Genomic DNA, 25,437 nt, shown 5'->3' with positions numbered 1-25,437 from the left:
TTTAAAATATTCTCATATTTCTATTATTTGATTGGTCAGCTTTAAATTATATCTGTTCATTCTAGTCATTAAATAAAAGGCAATCAGCAAACTTTCTCATTTTTGTCCTTCCTATTCTAATTTTGTTAGTTGCACCAATTCTACCTAATCAGAGCAAATAACATTTAACATTTTGTCTATCACGCCAATCCTCGCACTTTTTTGCCTTAATTTTGTTATTAAATATATTCAAAACACTCCAATAGTCCTTTTGCCAGTTTCCTCAGATATATTTTGATTCATTAAAGTTCATCTTTTAGCACATTCCTCTGGAAAAACTCATGGGAACAATATTTCCTGTGTTCTTACAATTTCAAAATTGTTTGCAAACTTTAATCTTGGAAGACAATTTGACTGGATATGAAATCCTTGCTCCCAGTTTCTTTACATGGGTTTCTTGTAGGTATTGCTCTGCTGTTTTCTGGAATTGAATGTAAAAATCTGAAATTTTGCCTGGTTGCTCATAGGATTCTTTTTTTAGTCTTTAAAATCCAGCAACTTTACTGATATATGTCTCACTGTTGACTATTATAGGTCAATTTGTATGGACTCAAGTCTTTTTTCCCCATTTTGTATGACTCTAAGTTCTTATTTTTAAAGTGTTTGGCATAGTGTTTGGTCATAATGTTCAACTTTTCCATAACAACATTTTTCTGTTGAGTTTATTACTTTGTTGTTAAATTAAAAATTTTCTTTGTTTTTTTTCCCTTGGGTCTGCCACTTTTAAAATGTATCCTTTTATGTACTTAAAATTTTGCATATAGTAAAATTTACTCTTTTTTGGTGTATAGTTCCATGACTTTAGACAAATGCATACAGTCATGTAACTACCACTAGAATCAAAATTCCCGTGGGCTGATTCTTATATAGTATCCTTTTATTGATGCTGTGTAAAATCCTTTTTAAAATTACTTATCATGGAGTGAGCTGGGTTTTCTTGGATCTTCTCTTTGCAGGGTGCTTCTGTTAGGGTTTGGGGAGGACATGCTGAGCAGCCTTCAGATTCTTCCTTCACCACTTTCACAGAGTCAAACTACTTCCTGTTTGAATGGCTCCTCTGAGTCTTTGTGTTACTACCCACTGTGAACTATGCTAGGTCCAAGAGGGCTTCTTCTGCCCTTATTCCCACATTTTCTGCTACAAATAAGAGAGATATATATTGCATTTTATGTGACCCCTTCACCTTCAGGAAGTATATTTTTGTAGTCATTTCCAGACATCTGCCACTGCTGGCCATCTTGTTATTCTCTGAACTTCTTTCTGCCTTTCTCCCTGTGTGGTATCTACTAACTCTGCTGATCCTGGGTAACTCTTCCATGTTTTTGAAGTCTGTGTACAACATGTCTTCTAGTTTTGCTAAAAATTGTGCAGTTTTTATTGTTGTCATTAACTGTGTAGCATTTGCATGTTATCTGGGAGGAGAAGAGAGACAATACTGTCTCACACGGCCCTGTTCTTACTGGAAGTCCTTCCTTTGACTTCCCTCATCACTGCCTTTCCCTCATTCCCCTTCCTTGGCTCACACATTAAGCACTGGAATCCCTCATACTGCTAACCTCTCTTATTCCTACATCTCTTAATTAAAGCATGTATGAATACTTCCTGTTATATCCTAGACCTCGTCATCATTTTCTAAACATATAATTTCAGTTGGTCCATTTTTTCCTGCTATCCTTTTGGCTTGGAATGCTCTTTTATTCTTTCCCTGATTAGTATACTCTTGTTCATACTTTATGACCTAAAAATGTATGTTAACTCCTTCAGGAAACCTTCCTTGACACCTCCTCAGGATGAGGCAGAATTAATTTCTCACCTGTGCTTCCACAGTACATTGTGCCATTTTTAGTGCACTTATTTTGTTGTTTTCAATATTTACATATTATCAAGCCAGTGAGTATCCCCTGCATCTATGTATTGACCTGTCAATACAGAACTTTCAAATCCTGGGTTTCTAGGACTCTACTTACAACTCTCCTATGATGGTCAGCACATACCTTCATTTATCTCATTTGATTTTCCACTGTTCAATTGAGGGGTACAGTATTTTGAGTCATCTAGGTTTCCTTATCTAGTTTTTGCTTGCTAAGTGATTTGATAATTTCAAAGCAATTTTCCTATTCTTAGAATGTAACTGGAACTCCTCTAGAATTGGAGCATTCACAAATTAAAAAAAAAAAAACAAAAACAAACCTCAGTAATCATTAACGGAAGTTATTCTGCATTCCAGGTGATGCAACTGTGACAATAGCTCACAGATATACTCCCAAAGAACAACTGAAGATCCATACTCTGCTGGCAGATGTTATCGTAGTAGCTGCAGGTAAGTCTTTAGTGGCTGTTATTTGGTGAAATGTCATCAGCAGACTAATTCCTGCCCTAATTGCTGACATGTCTATAAGAACAGCTTCTTGGGAGACTTAGGTATATGTAGGACTGACTTCCATTCTGTCTCTTGGCAATCATCATATTGGTCCATTATGCCTATGTTAGCATTCATCACTTCATTGTGGAAAACCAAAACAGCCTTTGGAATGACAGATTAAGCACAAGAATAAATGTGTACTTTGACAATTACTTTGACAGACATGATTGGTTCTAAACATGAATAAGTTATGGGGAGACTGATAGGAAATGCTGTTGAAAGAGTAGCCAGGGCTAGCTCACATAGGACCTTGTAGACTCTGTAAGGACTTTCATATAAGCCAAAGGTGGCTGTGAGCAGGAGATTGACATGATCTGTCTTATGTTTTTAAAATATTATTCATACTGTGTCAAGGGGAATTGAGTCTAGAAGAGCAGGAGTAGAAACAGAGAGAACAGTTATTGCACTTCTATTTAATGGATCTAGGTTTTTCCTTAACTTGTTTTATAATCAAACATACAAAGTAATTCTACCCGTCATTTCTATCTTTACTCTTGCCACATAGCATTTCTACATTGCAGACATTTGTGACTCTTCTTGTTTTATCCAAGACTTGAATGGGAGCATTTTTTATTTTGTTTATCAATTAGATGTTATTGGTAATTTCTAAGCTTTACACTTGATTTGCTGAGTATTTACAAACTATGAAGGGAGGGTAAAAGTTCCAGAAGAAATTGAGTTTGATGAAGAGAATAATAATAGTTTAAATTAGTTTCAACCAAGTTTAATTCACTTTTTATTATAATATAGACCCTTCTCTGAAAGTCAGAATATATATGTGATGATTCCAGGTGGAGTAACTTGCCTCTTCATAGAGTAAAAATAGAAATATTCCCTTTTCAAGAAGTCACCAGTAAACTGGTAAAGCTAAGCACATTTCCCATTTTTCTGAGAAGTTATATTCAGAGGATATCAAGTGCAAATTTTTGAACTGGGTTGACATAAGTAAGACATCAGATGTTTAGACAGGCAATACAGTTTTTCAGACCACAGGTCAACACTAAGTAAAATACTGCTGCAGCAGCTGATATATTCACAGAAGACAAATATTGGGTTGGCCAGAAAGTTCATTACGGCAAAGCCTAACGAACTTTTGGCAAGCCCAATGTTATGTTGACTTCTTTTTATTTATTTATTTATTTATTATTATTGTATTATTATTTTTTTAATGTTTATTTCTTTATTTATTTTCTTATTGGTCATCCATTTTATACACATCAGTGTATACATGTCAATCCCAATCGCCCAATTCATCACACCACCACCCCCACCCCCCTGCCGCTTTCCCCCCTTGGTGTCCATACGTTTGTTCTCTACATCTGTATCTCAATTTCTGCCCTGCAAACCAGTTCATCTTTACCATTTTCTAGGTTCCACATATATGTGTTAATATACGGTATTTCTTTTTCCCTTTCTGAATTACTTCACTCTGTATGACAGTCTCTAGATGCATCCACGTCTCTACAAATGACCTGACTTCGTTCCTTTTTAGGGCAGAGTAATATTCCATTGTATATATATACCACATCTTCTTCATCCATTCGTCTCTTGATGGGCATTTAGGTTGCTTCCATGACCAGGCTATTGTAAATAGTGCTGCAATGAACATTGGGGTGCATGTGTCTTTTTGAATTATGGTTTTCTCTGGGTGTATGCCCAGTAGTGGGATTGCTGGGTCATACAGTAGTTCTATTTTTAGTTCTTTAAGGAACCTCCATACTGTTCTCCATAGTGGCTGTATCAATCTACATTCCCACCAACAGTGCAGGAGGGTTCCCTTTTCTCCACACCCTCCCCAGCATTTGTTGTTTGTAGACTTTCTGATGATGCCTTTTCTAACTGGTGTGAGGTGATACCTCACTGTAGTTTTGATTTGCATTTCTCTAATAATTAGTGATGTTGAGCAGCTTTTCATGTGCTTCTTGGGCATCTGTACATCTTCTTTGGAGAAATGTCTATTTAGGTCTTCTGCCCTTTTTTGGATTGGGTTGTTTGTTTTTTTAATATTGAGCTGCATGAGCTGTTTATATATTTTGGAGATTAATCCTTTGTCCGATGATTCATTTGCAAATATTTTCTCCCATTCAGAGGGTTGTCTTTTCGTCTTGTTTATGGTTTCCTTTGCTGTGCAGAAGCTTTGAAGTTTCATTAGGTCCCATTTGTTTATTTTTGTTTTTATTTCCATTACTCTAGGAGGTGGATCAAAAAAGATCTTGCTGTGATTTATGTCAAAGAGTGTTCTTCCTATGTTTTCCTCTAAGAGTTTTACAGTGTCCAGTCTTACATTTAGGTCTTGAATCCATTTTGAGTTTATTTTTATGTGTGGTGTTAGGGAGTGTTCTAATTTCATTCTTTTACATGTAGCCATCCAGTTTTCCCTGCACCACTTATTGAAGAGACTGTCTTTTCTCCATTGTATATCCTTGCCTCCTTTGTCATAGATTAGTTGACCATAAGTGCATGGGTTTATCTCTGGGCTTTCTATCTTGTTCCATTGATGTATGTTTCTGTTTTTGTGCCAGTACCATATTGTCTTGATTACTGTAGCTTTGTAGTATAGTCTGAAGTCAGGGAGTCTGATTCCTCCAGCTCCGTTTTTTTCCCTCAAGACTGCTTTGGATATTCGGGGTCTTTTGTGTCTCCATACAAATTTTAAGATTTTTTGTTCTAGTTCCGTAAAAAATGCCATTGACAATTTGATAGTGATTGCATTGAATCGTAGATTGCTTTGGGTAGTATAGTCATTTTCACAATATTAATTCTTCCAATCTAAGAACATGTTATATATCTCTCCATCTGTTTGTATCATCTTTAATTTCTTTCATCAGTTTCTTATAGTTTTCTGCATACAGGTCTTTTGTCTCCCTAGGTAGGTTTATTCCTACGTATTTTATTTTTTTTTGTTGCAATGGTAAATGAGAGTGTTTCCTTAATTCCGCTTTCAGATTTTTCATCATTAGTGTATAGGAATGCAAGAGATTTCTGTGCATTAATTTTGTATCCTGCAACTTTACCAAATTCATTAATTAGCTCTAGTAGTTTTCTGGTGGTATTTTTAGGATTTCTATGTATAGTATCATGTCATCTACAACCAGTGACAGTTTTACTTCTTCTTTTCCAATTTCTATTCCTTTTATTTCTTTTCCTTCTCTGATTGCTGTGGCTAGGACTTCCAAAACTATGTTGAATAATAGTGGTGAGAGTGGACATCCTTGTCTTCTTCCTGATCTTAGAGAAAATGCTTTCAGTTTTTCACCATTGAGAATGATGTTTGCTGTGGGCTTGTCGTATATGGCCTTTATTATGTTGAGGTAGGTTCCCTCTATGCCCACTTTCTGGAGAGTTTTTATCATAAATGGGTGTTGAATTTTATCAAAAGCTTTTTCTGCATCTATTGAGATGATCCTATGGTTTTTCTCCTTCAATTTGTTAATATGGTGTATCACATTGATTGATTTGCATATATTGAAGAATCCTTGCATCCCTGGGATAAATCCCACTTGATCATGGTGTATGATCCTTTTAATTTGTTGTTGGATTCTGTTTGCTAGCATTTTGTTGAGGATTTTTGCATCTATATTCATCAGTGATATTGGTCTGTAATTTTCTTTTTTTGTAGTATCTTTCTCTGGTTTTGGTATCAGGGTGATGGTGGCCTCATAGAATGAGTTTGGGAGTGTTCCTTCCTCTGCAATTGTTTGGAAGAGTTTGAGAAGGATGGGTGTTAGCTCTTCTCTACATTTCTGATAGAATTCACCTGTGTAGCCATCTGGTCCTGGACTTTTCTTTGTTGGAAGATTTTTAATCACAGTTTCAATTTCCTTACTTGTGATTGGTCTGTTCATATTTTCTATTTCTTCCTGGTTCAGTCTTGGAAGATTATACCATTCTAAGAATTTGTCCATTTCTTCCAGGTTGTCCATTTTATTTCCATAGAGTGCTTGTAGTAGTCTCTTAGGATGCTTTGTATTTCTGCGGTGTCTGTTGTAACTTCTCCTTTTTCATTTCTAATTTTATTGATTTGAGTCCTCTCCCTCTTTTTCTTGATGAGTCTGGCTAATGGTTTATCAATTTTGTTTATCTTCTCAAAGAACCAGCTTTTAGTTTTATTGATCTTTGCTATTGTTCCCTTTGTATGTAGTTCATTTATTTCTGCTCTGATCTTTATGATTTCTTTCCTTCTACTAACTTTGGATTTTGTTTGTTCTTCTTTCTCTAGATCCTTTAGGTGTAACGTTAGATTGTTTATTGAGATTTTTCTTGTTCTTGAGGTAGGCTTGTATAGTTATAAACTTCCCTCTTAGAACTGCTTTTGCTGCATCCCATAGGTTTTGGATCATTGTGTTTTCATTGTCATTTGTCTCTAGGTATTTTTTGATTTCCTGTTTGATTTCTTTAGTGATCTCTTGGTTATTTAGTAACGTATTGTTTAGCCTCCATGTGTTTGTGTTTTTTATGTTTTTTTCCACGTAATTCATTTCTAATCTCATAGCGTAGTGGTCAGAAAAGATGCTTGATATGATTTCAATTTTCTTAAATTTACTGAGGCTTGATTTGTGACCCAAGATGTGATCTATCCTGGAGAATATTCCGTGTGCACTTGAGAGAAAGTGTAATCTGCTGTTTTTGGATGGAATGTCCTATAAATATCAATTAAATCTATCTGGTCTATTGTGTCATTTAAAGCTTGTGTTTCCTTATTAATTTTCTGTTTGGATGATCTGTCCATTGGTGTAAGTGAGGTGTTAAAGTCCCCCACTATTATTGTGTTACTGTTGATTTCCTCTTTTAGAGCTGTTAGCAGTTGCCTTATGTGTTGAAGTGCTCCTATGTTCTGTGCATATATATTTATAATTGTTATATCTTCTTCTTGGATTGATCCCTTGATCATTATGTAGTGTCCTTCCTTGTCTCTTGTAACATTCTTTATCTGAAAGTCTATTTTATCTGATATGAGTATTGCTACTCCAGCTTTCTTTTGATTTCCATTTGCATGGAATATCTTTTTCCATCCCCTCACTTTCAGTCTGTATGTGTCCCTAGGTCTGAAGTGGGTCTCTTGTAGACAACATATATATGGGTCTTGGTTTTGTATCCATTCAGCGAGCCTGTGTCTTTTGGTTGCAGCATTTAATCCATTCACGTTTAAGGTAATTATCTATATGTATGTTCCTATGACCATTTTCTTAATTGTTTTGGGTTTGTTTTTGTAGGTCCTTTTCTTCTCTTGTGTTTCCCACTTAGAGAAGTTCCTTTAGTATTTGTTGTAGAGCTGGTTTGGTGGTGCTGTATTCTCTTAGCTTTTGCTTGTCTCTAAAGCTTTTGACTTCTCCATCGAATGGGAATGAGATCCTTGCTGGGTAGAGTAATCTTGGTTGTAGGTTCTTCCCTTTCATCACTTTAAGTATATCATGCCACTCCCTTCTGGCTTGTAGAGTTTCTTCTGAGAAATCAGCTGTTAACCTTATGGGAGTTCCCTTATATGTTATTTGTCATTTTTCCCTTGCTGCTTTCAATAATTTTTCTTTGTCTTTAATTTTTGCCAATTTGATTACTATGTGTCTCAGCATGTTTCTCCTTGGGTTTATCCTGTATGGGACTCTCTGTGCTTCCTGGACTTGGGTGGCTCTTTCCTTTCCCATATTAGGGAAGTTTTTTTAGTATAATCTCTTCAAATATTTTCTCGGGTCCTTCCTCTGTCTCTTCTCCTTCTGGGACCCCTATAATGCAAATGTTGTTGCATTTAATGTTGTCCCAGAGGTCTCTTATGCTGTCTTCATTTCTTTTCATTCTTTTTTCTTTATTCCGTTCCTCAGCAGAGAATTCTGCCATTCTGTCTTCCAGGTCACTTATCCATTCTTCTGCCTCAGTTATTCTGCTATTGATTCCTTCTAGTGTAGTTTTCATTTCAGTTATTGCATTGTTCATCTCTGTTTGTTCTTTAGTTCTTCTAGATCTTTTTTAAACATTTCTTGCATCTTCTCGATCTTTGCCTCCATTCTTTTTCTGAACTGCTGGTTCATCTTCACTATCGTTATTCTGAATTCTTTTTCTGGAAGATTGCCTATGTCCATTTCATTTAGTTGTTTTTCTGGGGTTTTATCTTGTTCCTTCATCTGATACATAGCCCTCTGCCTTTTCATCTTGTCTATCTTTCTGTGAATGTGGTTTTTGTTCCACAAGCTGCAGGATTGTAATTCTTCTTGCTTCTGCTGTCTGCCCTCTGCTGACTTCTTTTTAGAAACACTTGGATTCACACACCAGTCTCAGGATTTGGTGAGTAGAGAGGAATTTGAGTGGTCATCCTTGTTTTTCTCTAACTTTAGACAGAATGAAATTTACACTGTCTTTAAAAGGTGCTACGTGACATCAGTGTTACCAACTTGTAAAGACGATTTCACAATTGACCTTAGTTCCCATTTATCAATTATAACATTGAATGAATATTTTCTTTTAGTGGGGAAAAATCCCTCAGTGTACATTCATGCTCATGTTATTTTCTTTGACAAGAAATGACAAATGGGTGATTAAAATCCTCTTTCAAGAACCAATGACATTTTTTTGTGACTAAACCAAACCTTAGGTCCCTAGTATGCATGCGAATACTATCATCATCCTTGAGTTCCTCCTATAGACTCACTGTATGCTCCTTTGTAAAGGCCTAAATCAGCACTGAGTACAAGGTGTTAAAAATAAGACAGGGAAAGAAAAAGGAAAATAAAGGACGAGAAGGGAAAGGAAGGACCCAGCCTATATAAAATGAACAGAAAATGAGTCAGGAGGTACTCAGGCCCCTAGGGGTAGAGACAGCATGAAGGCTGTGTACAGCAGCCATCCTGCTCAGAGTATCCTGTTACCACCAGAGTGCGCCAGTCAGGTGTGTAGCTACTTCAGACAGCCAGTTGGCCGCACACCATCCTAATCCTGACCTGGAAGACATTTTGAACGAAAGCAGTGCAAACAGGTCTTACTCCCATCTTGTATTCTAGCTCTAATGCCTCTAACTAGATACAAAGGTATTCTGAATGCTGGAAGATGGCCCTGCACAAAGCCCTGCAGTCATGCTGAAGAAATACATATTTGGATAATGGGAAATTTCAGGGTAGAAAATTGAGAATTTATAAGAAATAACTAAAGATTGCTACATTTCCACTTCCTTAGTAATCACCTGGAGAATTTAAGGGTAAAATACGTAAAGGTAAATTACAGTGAAATTATATAGAAAGCAGGAGTTAATGTAAAAAAGAAATTCTATATAACCGGACAATAGGAATGAAATATTACTAAAATGATCACATCGTGCATTATGTGTGGGAAATAACAAATACAATTAGCAGTGGGTATTAAAGAAGGAGATAGCGATCTAATGACAGAGGTAGCTGGAACAGGGAGGGCTAGATCATTGTCATAACTAGGATGTCAGCATATAAGGAAGCAGTCCCATCTAGAAGTCAGGAAGAGTAGAAGGCGGAGCAGTGCGTAATGTATCAGAAAGATTAATGATATCTGATAGATGACAGTACAGAATGTAATGACGAAATCTCAGAATGGGCTTGAAAAAGAAAAATGTAAAAGAGTAAATCATTGTGTGAAGATCCTGGGGCATTAATAAAATTAACTTATATTAATATTAATCTCACCCCTTCAGTTTCTCAAATTCCCGTAGTCCTATGCTTATAGATTTAACTGTGTATCACTTACTTTTTAAGCATCTACTTTCAAAAATCAAAAATTGGGCTAATTTAGAAGCTTGAATCTGAAAATCAGATTGTCAAACTGTATTTAGAAATAAGGAGCTTCAAGTCTCTACTTATAGCTACCTCTGAGTTCACAGAGAGCATGAATCTGTTTCTAGGACATTTTCCTGTATCGTGGTTATAGCACTTAACACCTGTTTATGGTTGTTGGTCACCTTCACTAGATTATAGCAGGAATAGGACTGTTTGTTTTGTTTTGTTTTGTTTTAGCTTTTTTTCTAAGCCAAGTGCTTAGAACAATATCTGACACACAGTGGGTACTCAATAAATGTGTGCTGTATTCATTTTGAGATTACAGCTGGAGCAAGGACTTCTTCAAATTGATATAAACTTAGATGATAAATTTTTAAGAATAATTTTATAAAGATGGAATCATTCGTCTGAGATATTGGTTGATTCACTTAGTGACAGCGTTATTTTTATGACTACTAAGCATACCTACTTTGTCATTGTAAAGTAAATTGATAAAGCCATAAAAGTGAAAGATTTATTTATAAACGAATAGTTCTTATCATTAAGTGGATGAATGGGCTGATTTGATTTGAAAGATTAAGATTAAGAAATTATGAGCAGGATGAAGAAAGTAAAGAGACTATTATAGACATCTAAAATATAGTAAGAAAGGGGAAAGGTGGGGGGGAGGGATAAATTAGGAGGTTGGAATTAACATATACACACTACTATATATAAAATAGGTAATCAACAAGGACCTACTGTATAGCACAGAGAACTCTACTCAGTACTCTGTAATAACCTATATGGGAAAAGAATCTGAAAAAGAATATATATATATATAACTGAATCACTTTGCTGTACACCTGGAACTAACACAACATTGTAAATCAACTATACTCCAATATAAAATAAAAATTTTTTAAATGAAATAAAATATAGTAAGAGTATTAAACAGTTGAATGGACGTAGTTTAGGGGAAGGCTAAATTGGCTTTGTGTAAGGCTAGTGATAAAGCAGGGGAAACTAGCCAGCATAAGGCACCAATTCTGAGAGTGTGGTAGAAGACCTTTGGTTGGCCTATATCTCATGCTTCCAGGAAACTGGGGGGAAATCTTCAGTTTGTAAAACTTCTAGGAATCTTGATTATCCAGGCAGGATAGGCACTTTTTTCCCAGACATTGTCCAAAGGACCCTCCACTCATCTGAGTAAACTCTGTGGAATTGGCTTCATTCAGAAGATAAGCTGCTGAGTCAATGCCACTAGCATATTAACTTCTGAATGCAGAATGTCATAGTTAGTGATAGCTGATGTTTTGTCCACTAAGCTCTCCCCACCAGCATGATGAATGAACCTTCACAATCGTAACTGAAGCGTCTCTATTGCAACACTTTTAATAATAGACATTGTAATATAAAACAGGATAAATGGGTAATTCAGTAATTTGGAATATTCATACTTACTCGTCATAAAATGCAAGGTGACCAACCAACTTCTTTTCACTGCTTCTCCCATCATATTATCAAGTTTTAGACACACTCCCATTACACATCATCCTACTCGGAGTTTTCCCTCTGTTAAATTTCCTCCTCTTGGAGCCAGGTTAGTAATTTTCAGGATGCCATGACACTGAGAAGTTCCAAGGGGTGGGGCGTGGAAATACTCAACTCCACCATAGGCAGCTCATGCAACTCGGAAGTGGAACTTGCTCACTGACAGCCCTGGGTGCTTCCTGAGTAGATGCCAGCACACTTCATGGTCTCACTAAAGCTATTGTTCCTCCCATATCCTATTTCTCATTCTCCATCTTCTCACCTTTAGCCTCTGCTTCTCCATTTAGAATTCCTTCCTGCCTTCCCAAATTTGTCGTTTATCTTAGTTTTGTCAATTATTTTCAATGGTATAGAGTAGTATGAAAGCACAGGCCTTGCTAGAGTAAGAATTCCAGAATTTAACTCCCAGTTTTGCCACTTGCTAATCGTATAACCTTGTCAAGTTATCCCATCTCTCTGAGCCTCAATCTCTTCAGTGTGAAAAATATGATAACCTCTAACAATAGTGTTGTTAAGCCAGCCAGTCTGTGTAAAGAACATAGCACAGTGACTCGCAAATTACAAATACTCAATAAACGTTATATGCTAATTTTTATATGCTAGTCCTTCTCAGGCCATTACATATATATATCTGAACAATAATTTAGAAATAATAAATCAGTTGATTATTAAGCTGTAACTTTTATATAACTAAATCAATATACTTTTTGGTTACTTTTGATACTAATGTAGTATCAAAGTTTACTAGTCATCATAAATGTAAATAAATTAATCTAAGATGTGACTTATGCATGAGAACAACTTCATAAAAGCTTTATTTTCAGTTAAGATTTGTGGCTTCTCATGATGCCATGAGCCTTTGCTCATAGCTGTGTACTCTGTTGTCCCTGGATGAGTCCCTTGTTGCCTCTCTCTCTTTTGGAAGTCTGACTTTGCAAGGAGCTGGGGGAGGTGGAGGCACTTCGGCTAAGGGATTTGTTATCTCAGGCCTTTACCCACCCTCCCAGTCTCCCTCTCTCTCTTTCTACCTCCTCCCTGTCCCCACTCCAGTCCCCACAATCCATCCCCAAATGAGGAAGGCGAAGCCTTAGGCAAAGCCTCCCTGGTCTACAATGAGTAAGCTTCATCAATGTATAAGAGGGCGCTTGCTTATTGATTTTTTTCCCTTGATGTCAGTAATATATCCCTAAGGTAAAAACCTAGGAAACATGGACAATAAGAGGGGAAAGACCCATAATCCCAGCCAAAGCCAACCACAGCTAACAATTTGCTGTTTGGCCTTCCGCTATTTTGTATTTGTATGGAAATCTAAATATTTACAATAGTTCTTTCACCTGGTGTGTATAGTTTGTATTTTAGGTCTCTACACTGTGTTTCTCATAAAATGCATTATTCTAAAACATGATTTCTTTCTTTCTTTCTTTCTTTTTGGCTGCGTTGGGTCTTCTTTGCTGCAAACGGGTTTTCTCTAATTGCAGCGAGCAGAGGCTACTCTTCATTGTGGTGCGCTGACTTCTCATTGTGGTGGCTTGTCTTGTTGTGGAGCATGGGCTCTAGGCACGTGGGCTCAGTAGTTGTGGCTCACAGGCTCTAGAGCACAGGCTCAGTAGTTGTGGCTCACGGGCTCTAGAGCGCAGGCTCAGTAGTTGTGGCGCACGGGCTTAGCTGCTCCTTGGCATGTGGGATCTTCCTGGACGAGGGCTCAAACCCATGTCCCCTGCATTGGCAGGCAGATTCTTAACCACTGCACCACCAGGGAAGTCCCCAAAACATGATTTCTAATGACTCCATAGTATTCTATATGATGAGCATACTGTAATTTATTTATTCAGTTCCTGATCGTTGGACTTCTAGATTGTTCCAAGTTTTTTACTATTATGAATATTGCACTAAACAACTGTAATCATCTTTGTAAATACCTAAGATTATTTGCAAAAGGGACCTTTAATATTTATTATATTGGTGTTAAGTTTTTTCTTTGCTTATGAATGGTTACTTGTATTCTCAAAACCAAAATTAACATTTAAACCTTTGTGTATAACAAAAGCTGTATATGTGTATATAGTATTCATATATGTATATATAATATTTCATGCCTTACATGTGTATAATTAAACAGTTTTAACATATACAAAGTTGATATATGAGTATCACTTGTAACCCATTCTCTAGGCCTGTTATTATTACAAATAGGTACACTATGAGGCTTTAGGGATACACATACAAGAAGATGGTATTCTGTGGGGTAAAGAGAAAGGGACTAGAATATGAGGCAGGGTATTGTAGTAGAAGAAGCTTGCCTTTAAAGTAAGGAGGATCTGGGTTCAATTTCAGTTTTAACCTTAAAAATCAGATTTAACTCTCTGGACTTCATTTTCAACTATTATAAAATGGAGCTAATAATACTAGTGGTACAGTCTGCTATAAGAATTAAGTGTCTAGCACATGATTGGTACTAAATGAATGTAGTTTCTCTTCCCTTCACTTTGTCATGTTATGACTCTATGACTAATACTACAGTATGCTTTAAATGAAAATATACAAAAATTTATCATCTAGCACTAAAGGGCTTAGTTAAGTTGCTGGTACCTTGATATATATGCTGTGAAAGGTGTATATAAACTTTTACTCTTATATTTTTCCTTGACCCATGTTATCCTAAGCAAAAACATTCCCCCCAGAATGAGCATCTGGAAGCATCCCAAGGCTTAATTTCTTTTTCTTCATTTACTTGAGACCCATATATATATATATATTTCAGCTTGTTATAATTGCATGGACTTAGGCAATCTTTCAACTCCAAGTGTTTTCATTTGATGGTATCAGTACATGATAAGCAGAGACTGATTTTTTTTCTTTGGAGATTCTTTTCTTACACATATATATACTTCCTAATTTTCATGAATAAAGCAAGTGTCCATAGCAGTATCCAAAAGAACTTCTTCGTTAAAGAGCAATTAAATCAAAGACCTTTCTTTATTATGAAAAAATACAGATTTCCTTTGAACCATGTTTTATATTGTTAAATGATGTGTTGTTTATACTTAATTTTACTTGGTTACATAATATGTATATCACAAAGGCGAAAGGCCCTTTCAAGAAATGTCTCTGGCCATTGTTATTATTACTCTGTTATGTTTTTATGGCCAAGTCTTTAAGAAATTTATATTGTGAAATATTTAAAATATGCACAAAAATAGCAAGAAAACAATGTTAACACCTATACAACCATCAACCAGATTTGTTAGATCTGAATATTATGTATGTTTTCAATTCTACATGCTGTACATTTCTGCAACTTGTTCTGATTATCATTACGTTTTGGAGATTTGCTCATGTAAATACACGGAACACTAGTTGTATAATACTCAGTTGACTAAGTATCCATTTTCTGTTGATGGATATGAATGTTATTTCCAATTTGTTGCTATTATAAACAGTGCTGTAGTGTAGAAGTCTGTACACATTTCCTTGGGTTCATTCATTTTTTGAACAGATACTAATTTTGCCACTACATATATTAGGGCCTACATCAGGTTCTGGAAAACAAAGATACATAAATTATAGTTTCAGCTCTTGGGAAATTCAGAGCCTAGCAGAGGAGAAAGGAGTACAAACAAATTAGGGTAATACAGTTCACTGACATAGTATTAGAGGTATGTGTGTGTAGATATGTATATGTCTGGCTATCTATCATCTAGGAAGAGAGAAACAGAGAGAAAGAGAGACAATACAGAGAGAAGAGAGAGAGAGACAAAGTCCAAGAGAGACAGAGACACACAGAGACAGAAAGACAGAGACAGACAGAGACAAAGAGAGAGACAGAGAGAAAGAGCCACTGAGGAGGAGTGACAGCTGTGTTTTACTGACTTTGAAGATGAAATGATTGAGTGGGTCCCATCCCACAGAATGAACAGAAACTCCCTGGGAAGAATGAAAGGGAAGAGGACTTTTGGTAGATTAAAGCTATAAAACACTATGCATATATCAAATAAATTTTAACTATTTCAAAATGATAGATGCCTGTCTGCGAGTGGTGAAAAATGAAATTGAGCATCTGGGAAGGACCAGACAGCAAAATAAATGAAAAGATTTGGATTTTATCCTGTAGGTTATGGGTAACCTTTAAATAGTTGTAAGCATTGGAATAACATGCTTGGAATAAATTTAAATTTTAGAACGGTTACTCTGGTAGCCCTTGGGCAAGGATGAGACTGGAAGTAGCATTGATGTGGTTCTAAACTAATACAGGAATAGTTGAAAATCAAACAGAGAAACAGAAAGTAGACTAGAAAGACTTTCTGGCTTTGGATCCTGGGCATATGGTGTTACCAGTAACAAGGAAGAGCATACAGAAAGGAAGCAAGGTTTGGGGGTGGGGGAAGAAGATGAGAGGGTGGGAGGTGATGATGAATCCCATCTGAACTTGTTAAATTTGAAACACTCATGGTATATTCAGGTGGAGAAGTCCAGTAGAGGATTGAGATATGTGGATTTGGGGTGAGGGAGAAAGCTCTAATCTGGAGTGATAGGTTTGGAAGTCATTAGCATCAATGGTACCGGACACTGAGGCATGGATAAAACCATGAGAGTGAGTTTGTTTATACAAAACAATTGTTTATACAATCAGTGCCACTCGCCTCCTCTTTTATTATTTTGTTACACTTCAAAATTCACAATGTGGTACTTGAGAGGACTTTTCTACTTTAAGTAAAGATACCCAATATTGTCCCATGTAAGCATGATGTACTTAAATTTTACATAATATTAAGGTATATTTTATGCCTTACATGCGTGTTGTTAAATAGATTTTTTAAAAATTTATTTATTTATTTATTTATATTTTTGGCTGTGTTGGGTCTTCGCTTCCGTGCGAGGGCTTTCTCTAGTTGCGGCAAGTGGGGGCCACTCTTCATCGCAGTGCGCGGGCCTCTCACTATCGCGGCCTCTCCTGTTGCGGAGCACAGTCTCCAGACGCGCAGGCTCAGTAGTCGTGGCTTACGGGCCTACTTGCTCTGTGGCATGTGGGATCTTCCCAGACCAGGGCTCGAACCCTTGTCCCCTGCATTGGCAGGCAGATTCTCAACCACTGCGCCACAGGGAAGCCCTAAATAGCTTTTTTAAGAACGAAGCTGTGTGGATTGAGCAGTCCTGTCATGTCTGACGCTTATTGGTTGGTATAAGTTCCATATGTTTCCTTTTTGCCTCTGCATAACCAGTGCTAATGAAGGATGGCCTATTCTTGCTGCAGCATTCATTTTGAATAATTGTGTAAGAAAAATATTGTGTTTTTTTTTTCTGAAGCTTTGCTGTTTCATACTTGTTGTTCCCTTGTAACTCCACTCTTTGTCATCTTTGAAAGTACTTTTTGAGTAACATGAGAAAACATCTTTGGGAAAACAAAATACACCATATAGTAGAGGCAAAATTATGTTCTAAAAATAGAATGATTGTCTTAACTTCATAAATGTTGAATTTTTCCACATATAAACTTAAGCATCATTAATAAATGTTTCTCACAGCTTGTATTTTCTGTTTGAGCTTGTGTTTCTGGTATGTGCCTAGTGGACTTGCCATGATCATCCTTTATCCTTCAATGCATTTGATTTCCATTATATGGCTTGGCTAGGTTTCCCAGTTGACTTGCTTTTTCCAGCCTCAATTCTCACAGACTATTGCATCTTCATATAATTTTTTTCACCAGAGAGCCTGGTTTCAGTAACCATGTATTTCTCATGCTTATTATTTAATTATTTTAATGCTTTGTAAAACAAGAACAAATTATTTTTTCAGTTCTTTATGGTCTGATCATCTGATTTCTGAGGCTGGGCTGCTTAATTTTTGCTTGAACCATCTATTGACTTAAATTCATTCTTATTTTTTAAAAACTAGGACCTGAGACAAAAGTTCTACATACTTTGGATATGCTCTATAGTTTTTCCTGGCTATTTAGGCTATTTTTTCCTGGTCATCCAGTCTATTTTTTTCTATTTATTATTACACCCCTATGCTGTCTATTCAACTCTCTGGAGGGTCTGGTCAAGGCAGACATGGGTATGACATTCCCCATGTCTACATGCTAGTAGGGATTAAAAGCCTTCTACCCCTCTGTTACCAAATTTTTCTCCCTGCATTAAAAACCAATAGGTTCTAGGGTATCTAATCCATATTGAATAAAGAGTGGTGCCTGAAGCCATGATATTTTCCCTGGTTATCAGTAGATGATTTAAAATCTACTCTACAGCTTCTGTGCCCTTTTGAATATGTCCCTTGCGTATTATGACTCACTTCAACAAGTGGCTCCAATAAATGCTATCTGGACTACACTGAAGAGGAGGTTTAAGGCATTTTCTTTTTACCATGCCTTCAATGGACTTACCTCTTTCTAGTTTATTAATTTTTTAGTAGCCCTTACTTTATATGAGGCTGTATCAAGTCATTGTTTATAGCTGAAACAAAGCTGTTTAACAAGACCCATGTAAGGCATAAAATATGCCTTAATATTATGTAAAATTTAAATACATGATGCTAACATGGGGTGACAGTGGGTGCCTTTATTTAAAGTAGAAAAGTCTTCTTTCAAGCATCACATCGCAAATTTTGAAGTGTAACAAGATAGTGACAGAGGAGAAGGAGAATGGCACTACAGAGGACCTAGATGAGATACGTGATGAGTAAAGAACAGTACGGATTACAAGTGGGACAGCACTGAAGGTGACCACATTAGGGGGTAGTATTGATGTTACTCCTACTGCATTGTGACCTCCAGTGGCCAGGACCATGTCTTATTTATCGTTGTATTTCTTGTACCTCATGAAGAACCTTACATTGGAAACTAGAAAACTCACTGTTAAATGAATAAAGTTCCTTCTTTAGAAGTCAGGTGCTTATCTTGGTTTAAGGTTTTTTCCTAAAACTTGAAAAAAGCCTTCATCGGGGCAGATGATCTCTTCAGGATCCATTCAAACTTAGATTCTCCTTAACACCTTGTTTAGGGCTGTTCCACTTCCTGAAAGCTTAATATAGCATTGCATCAACACCATTGACTCAGAGCTTACAGGTGCAGAATTCAAAGGTAAGGTAGGGAGAAGGCAGAGAAACGGCTGAGAGGTGATGACTGTCCTCAGTGAAAGAACGAGAAAATACCATTGCTTTACTTTCTCGTGTGGGTAGCAGTATGAGCCCTTCTTTGGTGAAATCATCATTCCTGCGGTACATTCGGATTTGTGGTATTGCTGAATGTCTCTCCCAAATGTGTGTTGACTGGCAGAAAGTGAAATGATTTCATTAGATCTAGAGTCAGTCATTACTAGTTGTGGCTTTGCAATAACACCGCACATCTAATTAAAATATAGGAAGCTATTTTTTTTTTAAAAAAATCAAGGATGAAGTATCACACATCAACGCTTGTGTAATAATCTATACAGAGGTGGTGTTTGAAATAGGCTATGGAGAATCTGACTGTGCACCTAGCTACCTGCTTTAGGTGTGGCTTTGGTTCTGAAGGAGAGCAACGAGAAGGAAGGAATCACTGTGTTGCCATAGATCTCCTCAGGCAGGTTTCTATGAAAGTCCTTTCCTCTCACCCATGTTTATATTCAGAGAAATGTTTCTGGCTCTGGCTCTCCATCTTTCACCTAAGTGCGTTTCCTCCATTTCCTCCCTAATTTATTTCCGATTTGGTTACTTAATAATTGATTATTTTACAATGACTTACCTTTGTTACAAAACTTGAACATTAATGAGTAACTATGCATGGGTCTGGGCTTTATGACTGTGGTTGGAACAAGTTTAAATAAGTCATAGTTCTTCTCTGAGTGTGCAGATTGCAGCCAATCTGCCTTAGTATCTTCCTAATGTGTGCCCTTTCAATCAAGATAGAAATCAGTATCAGGGATCACATATTACATTGCAAAACAAGGGCAGTTGTATTTCCATCATGTTTCTGTTGTATGTGTCTCATAATTCATACTTACACTTATTTTAAAGATAGGCAAGAAGATTCCTTGTCTCTGTAAAACACACACACACACAAAACAAAGGACACATAACATACATCTTTCACAGGACACTTAGGATAGTCAAAAATATGTGATACACCATGTCAGAATGAATGAGAATTCCTCTTTGTACATTAAGAGTAATATAAGTTCTTTTAGGTCATTAAGATGTCACCCCAAATTTACTTTTTTTTGAATAAAAAACTACTTGAAGGAGTTTCCCCCTCCTCTACTTTATGACAAATTTTCTGACTTTTTAGTGGAAGCTCTGTATGGCTTGAAAAGAACTTAGAAAATGGCATTAGTTTACTGTGGGCATTAGATGAGATCGTAAACCTGAGTAAATTTCTTCAAACACAAATAAATAGACTTTAAAACTTGTTTCAGATATAAGCTTGTGAACAGACATTATCTTAGGTCTCAAAATACTACATCCAGGAGTTTATCCTAAAGAGCAATACAAGGAGGCTTTCAGAGAAATATTCAAAGATATCCATCACAGATTTATTTATCATAGCAAAAAGTTGGAAACAGCCTAAACATCCAACAACATGGGAATATTTAATGAATGATGGTGTAGCTATAAGAAGGAATTCTTACGACCAATTACATTTTGAAAAATAATTATATTAGGTTATAGACATGCCAGAAATCTAAATAAAACCACACACACACACACACACACACACACACACACACACACTGACAACAGAAAATAAAGATGAAAAAATACAACTTGAGAAGAGTTGTTACCTCAGGCTAACAGCTAATAGGTGACAAATAAATATTGATTCTTTATCTTTCTCTGATTTCTCCAAGTCAATTCTTCAAGATGTACTGATTTCAAAATTATAAAATGAAATAAAAAATATTAAGATGATCCAGTCCCAGTCTGTGGCAAGATTCTGCCTGTGGTCCATGTTGTCTTCTGGGACTGTAAACCTTTTAACGTAGAGGAGTGTGGGAGTGGTGTACTAAGCTGAAATGGCTTGTCTCCTGCAAAGCACCAAGCGTGCTAATTAAATGACTCTTCTTGGGAGAAAAGAAGAAATGAAAAGACATGTGAATTAAATGGATAAACTATATGGGATATAAATTATATCTCAATAAAGCTTATAAAAACAGATGGGAAACTGAAAGGCCTAGGGATGCTGAAATTGAGGGTAATTTTGGCTTTTAAATTAATTTAGTAGAAAGAAGTCATCTAGTTTTCAATTAGCACTAAGAGAAAGGAGTGGGGCAAGAATATGAGGGAAAGAGATAGGAAAGGAAAACCTGTACCTCCTCTCATTTGGGTTCCTTTTTTCTACCTTTGCCATTCTGTCTTGAATGTTCCTTGCTGCTGAAGGTCTTTCCTCTTGCCTCAAGCCCCTAGAGCTATCCAGATGTCATTAATACCTCATTCTACTATAGTCAGTTGCAGACAAATCCAGATTTTAACTGAAGCAAGCTTTGTAAATAGAGGCACAGTCATTTTTTTGCCCCTGTGTTAATTATTTTAAACCTTAGAAAAACCTATTTAGTTTCAAATTTATCTGATTCATCTCCAGGACTAGCTAGTCCTTGACATTTCTGAAAAAGCATGTATAGGGACATTAAGTTTTTTTCTATGTGATTAAATAATTAATACCTTCTTATATTTGAGTATCATGGGACATTATTATTATTATATTTTTTTTGCAGAATACAAAAATCAATATACATTACCAATTTTATTTCTATGTATTAGCATGGACAATCTGAAATAAAATCAGGAAGCAATTTCATTTCCAGTAATACCAACAAAGAATAAAATGCTTATGAATAAATCTAACAAAATAATGATATAACTTGTATTAAATTAAAGAAGACCAACATAAATGGGAAAATATCCTATAGTCATAAATCAGAAGACTTAACATTGTTAAGATGGAAACACTATCCAAATTGTTATACAGATTCAATGCAATTCTTATCAATATTGCAGTTGCCTTTTTTGTAGACCTTGACAAGTTTATCTTAAAATTCATACAGAAATGCAGCAAACCCAGAATTGCCAAAACTATCTTAGAACAAAAAGAAAGTTGGAGGACTTACAACTCATGATTTCAAAACTTACTACAGAACTATGGTATCCATAGTACTATAGTTTATGTGGTACAAGCATAAAGATAGGTGTGTGTGTGTATGTGTGTGTGTGTATTTCCCTCAGTGGAATAGAATTGAGAGTTTAGAAATGAGCCCTTACATTTATAGTCAATTGATTTTGAAGAAATGTACTAAGATAATTCAATAGGGAAAGAACAGTGTTTTTGAAAAATTTTACTTGGACAAGCAGATATCCACATACAAGTAATTAAAATTGGATCCCTTCCTCACATCATATAGAAAAACTAAATTAAAATGCATTAAATGTATTAGCTGAAACAATAACTCTTAGAAGAAAAGAGAGGTATTAAATAATTATTACCTTCTTATATTTGAGTATCATGGGACATTATTTTTTTTTTACCATTTTATTTTATTTTTATTTTTTCACACACACACACTGTATTTTACTTTTCAAGAGGTAAATAAACTGACACCAAGCATTGTAAATGGATGACCACAACAAAAGCAACAATGGTTGCAATTACCAAACACGAAACACACTCATACGATGTCATAATATTGACATTCAGTCCAGTAATCCTCCACTGTAACAGCTTCTTTACTTTGCAGTGAAAATTGATTTGTATATTTTTTGCCTCTGAGTCCTTGTGGGATTTTTTTTTTATTCAAACAGAAAGTCACAAAAATTATAATCATCCTCATCAGTTCACTCAGTCCCATGTAATTAATTTTTTTTTCATCTTGATCTTTTGTTAGCACTTTTATGAATTCATCAGTTTTTCATTAGAGTTCTGAAAATGCTTCTTCATTCAGTTCAGCAGTATCATCAGTTACCAGAAACCTGTACTTGTCAGAGTCTTTTCCATGAATTCCTTGAAGATGAAACCCTTTTATAGGAACATTTTTGCAAAAGCATCAGAGTACACCCAGAACTGTCTGTAAATGACAAAAGACTTAAAAATGACCACGGTTAAAGATTTGATGAAAGTTCATAATAATGCAATTGACAAGGAAATTTAGTTATTTCTGAGAGATATATTTTAAAGTAATAACTAGAATTATGACTTATAACATTATACCAGAACATAGAAGATTTTTAGAAATTTCATGTAATGTCTGAAACATTTATATTAACATATTTCCATACAAATAACCCAAAGAAAGTTTAGTATTAGTTGTTTTTTTGTTTGTTTGTTTGTTTTTTTGTACTGCAGGTTCTTATCAGTCATCAGTTTTACACACATCAGTGTATACATGTCAATCCCAATCGCCCAATTCAGCACACCACCATCCCCACCCCACCGCGGTTTTATGGGACATTATTTTTTTAAACACAGTGGTTGTTATCAAGCAGATTTGAAAATAATCTTTGAATAGAGAGTTTCAGTATAGGATTTTCATCATTTTATTTAAATATTAGTGTTCATAATGTTTATCTATTATGGTAATAAGGGCTAATATTTGTTGAGCATTTCTGAAACATCATCTTATTTAAATCTCACAACACCCTTATGAGGTTAGTAAGTTTATTATCCTTATATTATAGATGCAAAAAGTTGAGGCTTATAGTGAATTGATTTGCCATGGTCATATAATGAAGTAGCTGAACCAGCACTTGGAATCCTGTCTTATTCTAAAGCCCCTGATCTTGATTCTTCATTCTGCTTTTGGCTATTGTTGCCATAATTTTGGAAAGTGGGGATGTGCTTTTATTTTCCTTGTTTATTTGTTTTTCCTTAAGTGCCAGTGTTATAATAATTGAAGGAGCAGGCATCAAGCATGCATAACTGTTTCTCAAGAATTTATAGCTATGTTGGTCACGCTCCACATTTTATTAGTAACACTTTTAAATAGAACCCAAGGGGCATATTTAAGGAAGACAAAAAACAAGCATGAGTTTAAATTTGCAAAGCTTCCAGAGTTATATCTACACTTCTGTAACTCTCTGCCAGTTAAGAACATTTCACATTCATATATTCAAATAGCAAAAAACAGCATTTTCCTTATTTGAGTAGAGTATTGCTACATCTTTATTCCAGTTCTGCTTTTACAAAACAGCCTGCCATATGTGTCCCATTCATAATGCATGGCAGTGCTAAAGAGCATAATCTCACAGAGTGAGGTTGACATGCTTTAGGAATCAATAATCTGTTGAAAGGGGCAAAAATTATCCCTTCATCTCCGTTTCTGTCATAGACCCATATTTGTTTCTAGCAAAATACGTGCTCCAACTGGAGAAGTTTTAACTCCTTGTACATTTTTTGTGTGTTTTCATGGCCAAAGAATTAATTTAGAACTCAAATCAAAATCTTTTTTTACCTATTGTTTATTCTTATATATTCATCAAATGTTCTCTCATCATCCAATGTGCCTCATTAGGGATTCTGGCCTGTAAACTCTAGATGGAAAATGGTTGGTGCACCACTAATCCTAGAATAGTTATGGAAGGGAAAGGCTCCCCTCCCCTCCCCTGACCAAAGAGACAAAAATAATGGCTCACTGATTATGACATTGCTTTCCTGGAATCAGCTGGAGATCATAGTCCCATAACCATAGTGGCTAAAACAGGTAAAACTGGGGCAATTTTGGTTTATTTTTATGTGGTCCTTTAAGCCATATTTGTTTTTTACCCTAAACAAACAACTAGGGATATTCACAAAATAACTTGAATTGCTAAAATTGCCGAAAGGAAGTTAACAATGACATTTATTTAAAGATATTTAATTATACCTTGACTTTTTTGAAAAAAAAAGTTTGAAGCAACTTATAAAGAAAGCAACTTATATAAAGAAAGACATTTTAATTACCTAGGAATAAGGTCACTTACGGTAACTTAATGTCATTAAAGTTATATACAACACAATATTTATATTGTGTTTGAGATTTCAGTTAGAAAACTAAGAAACCAAAGGCAATTGTCATTCATCAAATGCTACTGTATGCCAAGCACCGTGCTCTGAGCTTTCATCTACCTAATTTTATTTTTACAAGAAATTTAGGGCTTCGGGAAGTGTCATTGTGTATATTTTTATAAATGTGGAATATAATCTTACCATTAGTGTAAGAACGCACAATTTGTAATTGTCAAGGTGGAGATCTGTTTGCCTCCAAAGCCCAGGTTCTTTCCAATGACTCAGACTGCATGCTTGTGCAGACCAAGTGACAAACCTGATTACCCTACTGGGTAACTACTAGTTCCTAATGGAGAAGCTTTCTCAAATCCCTCAGTGTGGATTTTCTTCATTTTTTAAAACAAGCATTGGATTTTTTTTTTTTTTGGTATTTAGTTTTATTATTTAGTTTCATTTGTTTGTTTTTAATAAGCGCTTTTTTTTTAACCTCAAAAAATTATTCCCTTGATTTCCCGCCTTTCATCTCAAGCCTCTTCAGAGTTCCATGCTCTGGATAGTTTTAATGTTTCCAAATGAATATGAATGTGTTGCCCTCAATTTTGTGGTCCTTGCATCACAGAGAATGATATAAGCAACTAGTTATTCTCCCAAAACAAAGCTTGTAGGCAAGGTAACAGACCCACCCATTAAATCCCTAAGAGAACAGAGAGTCTTTTTTGTTCTTTCAAGGTGCCCATTCTTTCCTGACTTTGGCTTGCATGCTGACCCCA

General features: G+C 35.7%; 1 protein-coding gene across 2 annotated transcripts in view; it reads left to right on the top strand.

Moving 5' to 3' along the window:
- MTHFD2L (methylenetetrahydrofolate dehydrogenase (NADP+ dependent) 2 like) overlaps positions 1-25,437 on the top strand; it is a 148,689-nt gene that overhangs the window by 70,148 nt on the left and 53,104 nt on the right. For both annotated transcript variants that reach the window (XM_007179832.3, XM_007179833.2), the window contains one exon: positions 2,267-2,359. In XM_007179832.3, coding sequence (XP_007179894.2) covers positions 2,267-2,359 — 93 coding nt within the window. The remainder of the gene's footprint in view (positions 1-2,266; positions 2,360-25,437) is intronic.

The sequence above is a fragment of the Balaenoptera acutorostrata genome, chromosome 5 (assembly GCF_949987535.1).
Source record: "Balaenoptera acutorostrata chromosome 5, mBalAcu1.1, whole genome shotgun sequence".
In the NCBI taxonomy this organism is placed as follows: Eukaryota; Metazoa; Chordata; class Mammalia; order Artiodactyla; family Balaenopteridae; genus Balaenoptera; species Balaenoptera acutorostrata.
This window is presented reverse-complemented; position numbering and strand designations above follow the sequence as displayed.